The sequence below is a fragment of the Oreochromis niloticus genome, linkage group LG8 (genome assembly GCF_001858045.2).
Source record: "Oreochromis niloticus isolate F11D_XX linkage group LG8, O_niloticus_UMD_NMBU, whole genome shotgun sequence".
Taxonomy (NCBI): Eukaryota; Metazoa; Chordata; class Actinopteri; order Cichliformes; family Cichlidae; genus Oreochromis; species Oreochromis niloticus.
The window spans coordinates 8,117,109-8,129,612 of NC_031973.2; the positions used below are offsets into that span (position 1 = coordinate 8,117,109).

A 12,504-nucleotide genomic window follows, 5' to 3' on the forward strand; every position below is an offset into this window, starting at 1 on the left:
GTGAAATGCCAGATTTGAAGAGCAAAGCACCTATTATGCGGAAGATCATAGAGATGAAAAGTCAATCAGCATGAACTTGTCATGCTGCGACTGCGATGTCTTTTGCACCATTTTTTAATGTATTTATTTGTTTCTTATTTTGTGGTGAGGGAGTCTTGATTAGACATATCCATACCCATGTTTGTGCCCGTATAGAGGTTTCTCCTGGAGATCTGTGGTTGAAGATTACAGTCATTTACTATTAGTTTTCTGCCTTGTCCTTTGGATTCACAGATTTCTCTGCCCATTTACTGATGCAGTTGTAATTTGAAATGTAATTCTTAAAAATTTTAACAATTTGATCTTTCTGAAAAAACTTATCCTCTCTGGAATGCTGTTTTCAAATTATTATAACTGAAACAAACAACTGTACTCTGTTTTTATTTTCCTTTTACACAGTAACATTTTTTTTTGGGGGGGGGGGCTCTACTATGTTCCCTTCTGCCTTTGTAAAACCCTTTAAGGCTGTTATTTATTTACTTTTGTTTTTCAATCTAATTACAGTAAGAAGAAAAAAGTTTACTATTCTCAGAAGCAGAGGCCACACTCCACCAACCCAGCCAAGAACCAATTGACAAACAAAAATGCCTCTTGAGGGCTGATTAATAATTAACTCTCTTAATTAAGTTTCTAGGTTAATTGGCAGCAAAAAGACTGGTGGAGTGCCAGGTAATCACCCCTGAGGTTTTGGTCACGTGACAGGAAGCTGTGGTGCTATTCTGTGTATTTATAGACCTATTGATTTGCTGAAGCATTGTGTGCGGGACACTTATCTGCCTAATAGGATCAAAAATTCTTAATTGTATTGGATATAATCTTCATCCTTCCTAAGTTCAATTGTAATCTGGTGATAAGGCTATTAAATGATTTTTTTTTAGGAACAAAGAAAGCAGCAGGCGAGCCAGAATGTGTGAATAGCTCTATATTGTATAGATGAAGTTTCCGTCATGTGGCATTTGTCAATGCTGATCCTGGTCTCTCTAAAAGTCAGCCACTTGCTTAACTCTTCCACGCACACACCTACATGTTGAATTATAATGCTCACGCAGAGTTTGCAGCATTGATTGGTTGCCAGAGGACACAAGGTCAAGTCACATGGTGTCAATATTTAAAGCAGCGCCCAGCACTGGGGACCTCTACCATAACCTCATTAATATGGGGGTCTGTTCTGCTGAAATACTCTGCTGGCGGAAAGAAAGGCCGACTTGAGGAATAAGGAGGAGTGCGTACCGACATATAAACAACACGAGCGCTACGGTTTTGCATTAAGAGAGCTGCTGATATATATGAGGAAATTATAAGATGGACACAAAACCTCAAGAAAAAGGCATGCATACTTAAAACTAACATCCACAAACTCTTGGCAGTATATAGCAGGGCACTCTGTTTTCAGTTAAAATGATATTTAGATTTTTTAAGTATTCAATTACTCATATGGACTCTAGATCTTTATAAAGGTCCTTTTGTTGTTTGCATGTTGCATTTAGCCTATGCAAGCTTCACTTTCTTTTTCACAGTGTACTTTATTTTATTACTAGCAGGACGTTGGTAAAGCACAGATGGTCTAAGTGCATGATAGTAATTTGAGGGTATTTTTGATTAGCTTTTGGTTTATATCTGTTTGTAAAGCCGAACAATCCTGAATGGGATAATTGCATGGCTTTAACAGTGCTTTTATATGATATACACACTCACATAGACATAACCTTGTCCAGCCTTGTCCCTGAGTACTTGTTTAATCACCCATAGCGTCACTCAATCACTCTCCCAATAACACAGTCAAAGTGGCCCAAAGCTTCCAACAGCAGTGGTTTTCTCAGGTACAGTCCATTCTCATCAAGTCCTCCAGCAGCTGTGTGTCTCACTTCTGCCCTTCCTGCTCTGCTGTTCTCACTCTGGTCTTATCTGTCTCCAGAGATTATACCAAGAAAGCGTTTCCATCAACAAGGCTGATGTTGCTTCTATGTTCAGCCACTGTTGTTTTCACATTCGTTCTCTCTTTCACATGTGAACACAACAGTTCAGCTAAGATCTGCTGCGCGTCAGCAAGCTTTCTATCAATCCTCCGGCGCTTCATTTATACTGCTGTCTGCACACATACATGTACATGCGCACGGAAACGCTCAGTGAAGGCACACTGCTCTCTGAGATAAGAGCAATGTTTGCCTCGTGATTGGGATCTTCCAGTTACCATTAAAGACGGTTTATCTCCTGCGCTAACCCTCATTCACGTCTTTCACTTGTTTGCAGCCTCTCCAGAGAGAGAGACAGAGAGTGATGGAGGTCACGGAGGCACGAGGGAGAAGGGGAGAGATAGAGGCAATAAAAGAAAAGAAGCAAGAATAAGCCATTTCTTTATTTATAATGTACTATTGTGTGATGGAATTATGACCAGGATTAATTAAAAATGCACATGCAGAATACCACACTGCCCTACTGAATTTGAGAATTACTACTGTAGTGTTGGAGATGAAATGAAGATTTGCTTTAAGAGCCATAATATTACACTGATTCAATCTGAATTTAAATAAGTTTGATTTAAAAAAATATTTTCATCAAACAAGCATTAAACACCTATCTAACTGGAATAGGGTGCAGAAGATGTTCTTACATAGCCCATGCTTCTTCTCTGTAGTATCAGAATAATTCATCAAAAAATATAAGTAAGGGTACCTGTGGCCGTGTACCTCTTTGAAGGATTTTTTTAGGTCAAATTCAAACCATCCCTCAAGGCAGAGAGTTCAAGTATCGTGGGATTTTATTCACGAGTGGTGGGAAGACGGAGCGTGAGCTTGACTGGGGGATTAGTGCAGCGTCAGTGATAATGCAGGCATTGTACCGGACTGTCGTGGTGAGGAGAGAGCAGAGCTGAAAGGTGCAGCTTTTGATTTACCAGTCCATCTACATCCCGACCTTCACCTATACTCATGAAAAATGGGTAACAGCTGAATAACTAGTGGCCGAAATGACTTTCCTTTCTTGGGTGGCTGGGCTCAGCTTTAGTGATACGGCGAGGAGCTCAGAAATCCAGATCTTGGAGTAGAGCTGCTACTCCTGTGTGTCCTGTGAGTACGCACGACTGGCAGGAGAACACATGGTAGACCCAGACCACAATAGAGAGATCTCATCTGGCCTGGGAACACTCTGGGATCCCCCAAGGAGGAACTACAAAGTCTGTCTGGGGAGAAGGACATCTGGAATAACCTGCTTAACGTGCTGACACTGTGAACTGACTTCGGATAACCAGAAAACGATAGATTGATAGATAGATTCAAATCAAAATATCACATGTGTCATGTACGTTAAAAGACTAAGGTCTCAGTCACACTGACCTAGAGGACGATCGACAACCTTTGTATTTACCAGCCAGTTGGAGCTGGCTGTCAGAGATGAAACAAGTTTGTAAAGAGGGTGCTGCACCAAAAACCTTCCTGTACTCACCTGTAGTTTGCATGGAAGACACTTGCCATTTACACTCTGAGCTATAGTGAAACTGTGAAAAGTTCACTGCAAACTGGAAGAGGACATTGTTTGCTTTCACAGTAAAATTTACAACCTTTTGAAAAGTTGTGCCTCGCTGCTGACACCAGCACATTTTACTTCCAGTGCAAACGGACTCCATTTCCAGGTTGTGTCACAATTTTTCACAGTTTCACTTCCTCTTGGTGTGTACTCAAACTCAAACACAAGGAGGTTTTCAGTGCAACACCGTATACCTCTTTCCAATCAATTTCACGCTAGCGTGAATTAGCAACCAGTGGCTACCAGAGGTCAATGACTAATCTCTGCTCCTGATTGAATGGGACTTTCACAGTTAATCTCTTTCAGTAAGCCTGTAGCAAATGGCAAAAAGGTAAATACTTATCCTAATTTCTCCAAATATATCCATGACATTTTTGTTTCATATGATAACAAGAGGTTGGATTATACCAACTTTACCACAGTCTCATTCAGTTACTCTTCAACTGTCTCTTCTCTCAGCTAGTTACAGTTCATCAGCCTGTGCTCACCTGTACTCCAGTGAAAAGCGTGTTAATTCTGTGCTATTGTGGATCCATTTAAACTCTAGTGGCCAGCTTCCCTCCGCCATGCAGGTCAGCACCAGCCTGTTACGTTCCAGATGGAGCTGGCTACGCACTGGCTCTGTCTTGAAGTAGGGAGGCACGTCATCTGTAAAGACAAATGTTTGGAATTAAAGTCTTTCAATTTCCTAATGAGACATTTTTCTCCTAAAACCAGTTAATGGAAACCAAACAGTGAACAATGCAAACTCTTAAATGTCATATCCACACACACAAATACAGAGACAAAAGAATGTCAGGAAAACAGAGTTCTTTAGATAAGATAGAGGGAATCACATTAACTTTGATAATGTAAGCATAGACAAGAAGCAAGCACAGAGTCCTCAGAAACTGTTCAAATACACTTAAACAGGGAGCCAAATGTAACTGATGCTTACATCTCTCTGACTGTTACAGATTGTCTATGGTCAGATGCTGGGATCTCATTTAAGACAAAGTAAACTGTGTTGCATTTATTTATCACTGGCATCTAAACACACTCCAGATGGAAAACCCTCTGTGAATGTGTCCCATTCGGAGCTACCTAATCTGATACGATGCACTGTTGTCTGCTGTGGGTGATTTTGACTTGCTCTTAATGTCTCAGAGAAGTCTGACTAACCGCGAAGAGGAAGCAGAAGCATCAAGTCATGAAGGATTGATCCTGCATCTCCTGCTCTGTGCACTTGTGTGTCAGTAGCTCATTGGCACAGTGCAGTACCTTCCTCCGAGCTAGACAGAGCAGACAGGAGAGGAGTAAAGCCAAGGAGGAGGCATGAAATCCTTTCATCATTTGTTCGCCTCCACTCTGTATCGCTCTGTTTTTCGCTCCTTCTGTGTTTCCTGAACACGCTCTGTTGAGTGTGACGGAATGGATTGAGGAAGACCGGCGAGAAGCTCTCTGCAGGGTGGTGCCCATAGTGAACGTCGCAATAGACACACAGTGATTTTTATATCTCAATCAAGAAGTTGCACAGCAAAACTGTCAAGGTCTCTCGTGGCTCTAATGTCTCACCCTTAATAAATGATGCAAAAATGGACCGCTTACTTGATGATCATTGTAAATATAGAACACATTAATTGGATGGTTGGATAATATAATTATCAAATTGACTGATAATCAGGCATTGAAATTAAACTGTCAAAATGATCTATAGTGCTGATATTTTGTTCCTCTATTCTGGCTCGACAAATCCACTGGAGGTAGACTGATAAGAGTGAAGGAATGGTGAGAAAAATAGGGGATGAAAGTTAAACAGCGGAAGCCTAAAGATGATTTACAGGCATTTCGCTTTAAATCACAGGCTTAGATTAACTACTAAAGATTCTTCTTCACACTAAATGTATGTATGTTACAGTACCTGATCATGGAGGAACATAATATAGATTGCATTTGCATCTAGTTTTTTTTTTTTTTTTTGCTATATTCACAGATAAAAGTTGAGTGGACATGCCCTTACAGTAAAATGCAACACAGATGAACAGCGCTGCTAAAAACAAACTTCTGTCCACAAGATCAAAAGTTCAGGCAGTGCAGTACAGCCTGTAATCCAGACTACAGACCAAAGCTGCTGTGATACATGTAGAATCTGGATTAGCAATTTCTTGTCCTTCACTAAAAAAAAAACTGTTTATTTTACTCATCATAAATAGATTTCCAGACCTTCAAGGTTTTTCTTTGTTTTTCAAGGTTCTTAATTTTTTTTAAACACGTAGATCACATCAAAATTCAAAATGAGAAACCATTTCACAAGTTTGAAACATCTGATAATGTTGTCTTTAAACTACCTGACACAACATTTAATTAATTTGCAACTTAATTAATGATTACAATCCACTTTTTATTAAGCACTTCACACAGTGTCCCAACAGGCTTGCATATCCTAAAAATATCAGAGAGTCAAATAAGCATTCCTCAAAAAAAGAAGACATTTAAAAAAACAAAAAAACAAGCATCTTATTTATTTTACTGTATTTTAGCTGAGGACCTCGAGAATGCGCAGCCACGTGTATTCTCCAGACAAGTTATGAAAGAGCCAGATGACTAATCATGTCATTCCAGAGAAATATAAAGCAGATTTAATTACTATGTTGAAGACATTTCTGAAATACCTTGGTCGTCAAGATCCAAGGTGATAGACTGAGGCAGATACAAAGTTACATAACGAAGAACATCAAGAAAAATGATAAGGGAATGAATGGTAGTTGTTGGAAGATCAAAAGTGCAAAAACACACTTCAGTGATTCAATAATGAATATTCATAAATTGTTGATGCATATTTATCAACAGCTTTTGGTTTGACTTCTCACTTGATAACCTGAGTATTGTGCTAGACTATAGACCAGGCTGACATGCATAAATATTTATAACAAATATAAGAAGACATAGGAGACTCAGCAAGCCAACACACAGCATTATCTGCCAAATTCGACTCACATCACCACTGAGCATTTTCAGAAGTGAGCCCCTTTCCGTTCTGTTAAAATCTGATCCCTTAATCTAGTCAAACACGAAGAAAGCCTCCGTACAGCAGGGGCATAAAAAGTAGAGTCAAACCATAGACACAGCTAACAGAAAGTCACACTGTGAAGTCTTTGTCAGTGTAAAGACAGAATACACAATGAATGAGAAGAAAAATGAACACTTAGGTTAAGTGATATAAGACAAAAAATGAGTGAATGATCTATAAGCGATGAGGATGGCAGACAGAGGGCTTAGCAGATGCAAAAAAAAAGAGATAAAATGTAAAATAGACTCGAGTTGGAGTGCCAGGGCCTCTCCAGTGTGGGTTAATGCTATGCCTGGCACTGGAGGAGATAGTTTGAGAATGAGGGTGATTGAGACATACAGTAGTTATTGGAGATGGTCGAGACTAATTGTTCCCTCGCGATGCACGCTTTGCTTTTATCTTCGAGGGCGAGATAAAAAGAGCACGAGGTGAGAGGAAGCAGTGGAGTGGGGAAAGAGACAAGAGGAAGCAATGCCGTGAAAAAGAGGGAAGAAGGGGGGTGGGGGGCACATGCAAATGAAAAGCAAGCACTGTATCACGCAGAAACACATATCCATTCAAGCACAGGGCAGTGTGAGGCCAAAGAAAACACTGATCACTGATGATATCTCCAGTAGCTCCTCTCATTAGGACGTCCATAAGAGCTCATCAGTGTTATCTAACAGTAAAATCAGCACATGCAGTGCCAGTATAAAAGAAAGCACTCTAGGAGTATAATAACTTAGGCCTGCAAGTAATTAATATTTTCTTGTTAACAATCAGTAATCAAAACATTGCATACAACATGACCCCATGTAAAAAAAAATCAACAAATCAAAAAAAATATAAATGTTTTATGTTAATAAGAACTCTGAGTTTTATCTGAACCGGTGTTCTGGTGGGTCTCCAGGCTTAAATATGGAGAGCAAATAAAGGGCAATTATATTTCTCAATAAAACACACAAATGTTGCCATCTATAATGGCAACATTTGATAATATATAACAGTCCTGTCTTAAAAATGCAATTCTTTCTCATATGAATATGAAACGTGTTTTAATTGTGCTTTCTGCATAATAATTACAACAAAAGTGGGATCACAAGGGGAATAATGTAATAAGCAATACACGGCTCATATCTTTTTGAGTAGAAAGCAGGAATGCAGTCCTCCCCTACCGGTGACCCGTAGCATTACCAACAGACTGATGCACAATTAACCCATATGGGAATCTGTGCTTCCTGTGCACATGGCTGGTTATACATTCTTTATGCTGACAGCACTTTAGCAACATGGAGTAACTATAGCAACAATTTCCTGACACTTTAATACTGTACACACTTACATGTGACAGGATTTAATGATGCTTTTTTAAAAATAATCAATGCTTTTTCTCAGAGGAAATGATTTTCACACAACTACAGGAGGTATAAATGTGCAGCATGTTGCTATCACTTTGTGAGACAAAGATGAGAACTGAAGTATCGAGATTTTAATGACATACCACCCACTTGAGATCTTGCCATTACAGTTCATACTGTATACAGCTATTAGCGCAGATAAAAAGGCTTAGGAAACACATTGGATGGTCTGTCTCATGCCACCAGTAAGCTCTTATAGACTTCCAATTAGTGTGAACAGTGCTACAAATGAACTCGCAGACAGACTAGACCCAACTTAAATTTCCACTATTCGGCTGCATGCTTCCTGTAAAATACAAAGGATTACTGGGTGTTAGAGACCCCCTCGTTTGCATACAGCAAAGTCCATGCCAGGAGATGCTCCCTGGGGCCATGCCAGCTCAAAGCACTGCATGTTTCTGTGTGTGTGTATACACACATATATATAAGTGTGCAAAGGTGAAGGGTAGTGTGTCAAATGCAGACTCAAAACCGAGTCTGCAGCACAGTCAATTAAATCAGCTCTCTCATTAATGAAAAAGGTGCCAGGTACAAATGCCTGCCCTGAGGTGAGAATTCATAATTTAGGAGAACTCATATTATTAAATTTTAAAAACAACAAGACCTATAGTCAGGAATATTTCTCCTATTTCACTCCAAATACCTTTGGCTAGCTTAAAAAGGTCAAAACACCATTTTAAGTCGGTTTATTTATGAAGCACATAAAATAAAGGTGCTTTGTGGAGCAATGTGAAATACAGGACATGATTTAAACGGACATAAATAAGAAGTAAGTGAATTAATAAGACCATCGACCATCTGATTAAATCAGAAAACAAGATTTTGTGAATCTGATGCTGCACATGTAACATCTAATTTTTTAAAGAGCAGTCTGTAGGTGCTAATGTCACACATATAAACATATAAACATGATTTAAAATACTTGACTTATACAGAAATGCATAATATGTATAAAAATATTCTGAAGATTGTAATTGTGAGGCAAACATATTCTTTCCGCACAAGTCTGCAGCTTTTAAACTTTATCTGTTCACTGTTGCTTTCTGGCAATGTGATTTCTTTTTTTCAGATCATTGACGCACTCCCCTTCAGCATAATGTGTCCATGACCTCCATAGGCAGAGTTCTTTCTGGATCATTATTATTATTTCAAATGACGATGAAATACACATTGAAATAAAGGTAAAGCAGGTACTTGTGTCCATTTTCAAGGAAAATTATCCTCTTATAAGGTTCGTGAAAGCACATCATTTGAATAGATGCAAGTCCCTGTCAATATAGCTCAGCGGCTTTACAGATGACATTTCTTTTTTTTTCAGATTTTTTGTGGCCAGTGCAAAACGGAGCAGTGAATTTCCACAGATAACGAAGTACTTTCCAGCTCCCAGAAGGCTGTGGTGCTGCAGTGGCAGCCATGAGTAGCAACCTCCCTCCTAGCTCAATCCTCAGGGGCTCAACGCTGCCGGACACAGCATACATATTTCAGCTGCAGCCTGGGGGCCCCACACATAGAGACAAACTCATGCACTCACGCACAGGTGCTTGCTTATAGCTTTTACAGTCCATTTTCATAAACCTACTGCCACACGTTGATTTATAATGTGGAACGAATGTGAGTTTGGAGGTGTCTAAGCGTTCGTATGTATCTGTCCACATGTGATTTGTTTGTTTCTAAATGATGTGTGCATGTGTAGGTGTGTGTGCTTTTGTGTGTGTGTGTGTGTGTGTGTGTGTGTGTATGTGTCCCACCGTGTGTGCATGCCATTCTTTCATGGCAGGTGTCAAAATGTGTTTGTGATGCTGATGAGGATGGAAGTTTGCTGGTGGTCTAACTGAGCTGCTAATGGTCCCGCTGGGTGTGAAAATCTGTTCTACTGTCTAATTTTATTTAGCACACTGCTCTGGCCCTCTTGCTCAGTGTGTGTGTGTGTGTGTGTCCGTGTGCGCTCTGAAAGGGAAATGATCCAGATTGTGCCAGTGAATGTATGTCAGTACGAAACTGTATATTTTGAGTGTGTGTGTGTGTCTGTGTGTGTTTGTGCGTGCGTGAAAGACACAGAGAGAGAACGAAAGGAAGATTTGGCAGGCGTGTGTGGTTGTGCTGACTGATATTTTGCTCATCCCTGAGAGACACTCAAATCCAGTCCAGCTGCTGGTTTCCACTAGCCTGTGTCCACACAGTTACACATACTGTACACAAATTCACGATACAAAGCCAGTGAGCGGCTCACAGTTCTGTTCATATGCACATACATATCATGTCCATACTACATAAAGGAGACACATCTTGATTTAGCAAAAAGCTTCACTATTTTATTCTTGGCTCCCTTTTTGTTTCATTCATGGTTCAGTGACACCTCCTCCTCTTTGCCTGCAGAACTGCATTTCCCAGGAGACCACCCTGCCAGCCAATAATCTCTACTCTTGCTGGTCTGCTCTCCGCTCACGATTTTAGTTCAACTGGAAGCCCTCCAGCACTGCAAAAGACCCCTGCACCGTCCAGGAGACAGACTCTCAGTGGGCAAGAGAAGACGCCCGGTTCCAATCAGAAGTGATTCTTTTTTTTACCCCTTTTTTTATTGTAGGTTTAAATATTCTTCTTTGTAGATGTCCGCATGCTATTTACATCCAGCACTCTTCAGATTTGATGTTATTATGTTTATGTCATTTCCATTTACATACATAGTGGTAAGAAGGCGCTATGTAAGACGCTACAAGACAGCACATTAATTCTAATTTATATCAATTTTTCCCTTCCACGTGTTTTCTGTGAGATATCTTCGCTTTCTCAGTGAATGGAGAAAAAAAAGCTCTCTGACTTCAGCAAACTGGAACATTATGATGTGCTGCAAGTACCTCTCACTTTGTTTCAAATGGCTGACAATCTGCAAAGGCAGGAAAACACTGGTGTGGGATATTAAAAACAATAACACAATACATTGCTGTGAAAAGCCGAAGAGCTCTTTTTTTTTAAGCACATGAATATTTAAAAAGTGTGAAAACTAGCATCACTCACTGTTCTTTTCTCAGTTCTCATGCCACCCAATATGGGGAAGGGATAGCAATAAATCACAGCAACTAAAATATCAAAAATGTCTACTTCTTTAAACGGTCTCAGCAAAGAGAGGTGGCATTCATAAATCTATGAGTTAACCTTTAGCAACGACAGGCTAAGCCGTCAGCTTGTATGCTTACTTTTATCACTTAACCTGCAGCAATCCTTCACAACTGTCAATAATGACTTGCAAATCTAGACTAAGCAGCTAATGCTAAGAAACAGAGCTACATACATTTAAAAAAACAGGTTATGTACAAGAAATAAAAGGAAAATGTGGTTGGTTGTGCGCCAATAAATGCCACCCTGTTGCATGTCACCATTGTGTAATTTCCTGTTTCTACAAAAAAAAAATTAAAAAAAAATGTATGTATGTGTATTGGTGTGCCTGTATGTGCTTACTTAGGAACAAGCTGGTTTAATTTCCCAATAGATCTAGAAAGAAAAATCTCCTTAGTGGTGGAGTGCAGGGCACAGTACACTGAGCATATTAAGCTATGATGTTTATGGAGCCAAATCAATTGCTGTATTATGGGACACAATAAAGCTGAAAAGCATCTCATGCGTCAGTATCATATGGCTAAAAATCCTGCATGAAACATCTTAGATTACCTTGCATGCTCCAAACTGAAGTACTGTACAGCAAGACTTCATGTTGATTTATATGTCAGTGAAGACTTCTTTATATGAGGTAAAGAATTAGGTCATTCTAAAACATTAAAAGAGGGAAGAGAAAAAACGCTCACCACTTGAGCTGTATGATGAAAAAGTGCAGTCAGGGGAAATAATGAACACACACTGTTGATATACACAGAACTCTATATGAGACAGTATGCATCAGCAACCTGACTAACCCATGGTTTAAGGATGGGATGTATCTGCAGTCCACCCCTGGCCTGCTGAAAAATTAACGCTGTGGAACAATGTTCTTTACTACTTAATAATGTATGGATGGGTTACAGCAGGGGAAGGCTAGACAAAGGAAGAAAAGAGAGGACCATACTCCTATCGCTCACTTCCTCTGTATGCTACAGCCAGTATGAAGTAAGTGAACGTGGAAGCAAGCTCGCGCGCGTACACACCAAAACACTGCCAAACTACGATTTGAACTTAAACCTAATATGCATGCGTTGTTGTTTAGCGAGCCAAATTTATGGTTCAGTGTGTGAATGAACTGCGATGACGACAAGCCATCCACAAAATAACACATTTCACACTGGTCTTGGCCACCATCGTAAGATTTCAGCCTGCCAAATCTTGTGGAATGAATTTATTTTTATCTGAACAGACTATTAACTGTGCGTAATCTGCACAAATAAATTCCACTAAATATTACTCGGAGAGAAAAGATATTTTCTCCTAAACTTAAACAGAATTTTTAGGTGTTAAAATGTTAAAATAATAATGAAAAAAGTGGGAAAGTTGTCTTTTTTATAACTTTTG

The 12,504-nt window shown here is 39.6% G+C and overlaps 1 protein-coding gene across 6 annotated transcripts in view; it reads right to left on the reverse strand.

Moving 5' to 3' along the window:
* Positions 1–12,504, reverse strand: part of sdk2b (sidekick cell adhesion molecule 2b) — a 262,786-nt gene that overhangs the window by 75,487 nt on the left and 174,795 nt on the right. For all 6 annotated transcript variants that reach the window (XM_005458186.4, XM_013276448.3, XM_013276447.3 and 3 more), the window contains exon 2: positions 4,050–4,209. In XM_005458186.4, coding sequence (XP_005458243.1) covers positions 4,050–4,209 — 160 coding nt within the window. The remainder of the gene's footprint in view (positions 1–4,049; positions 4,210–12,504) is intronic.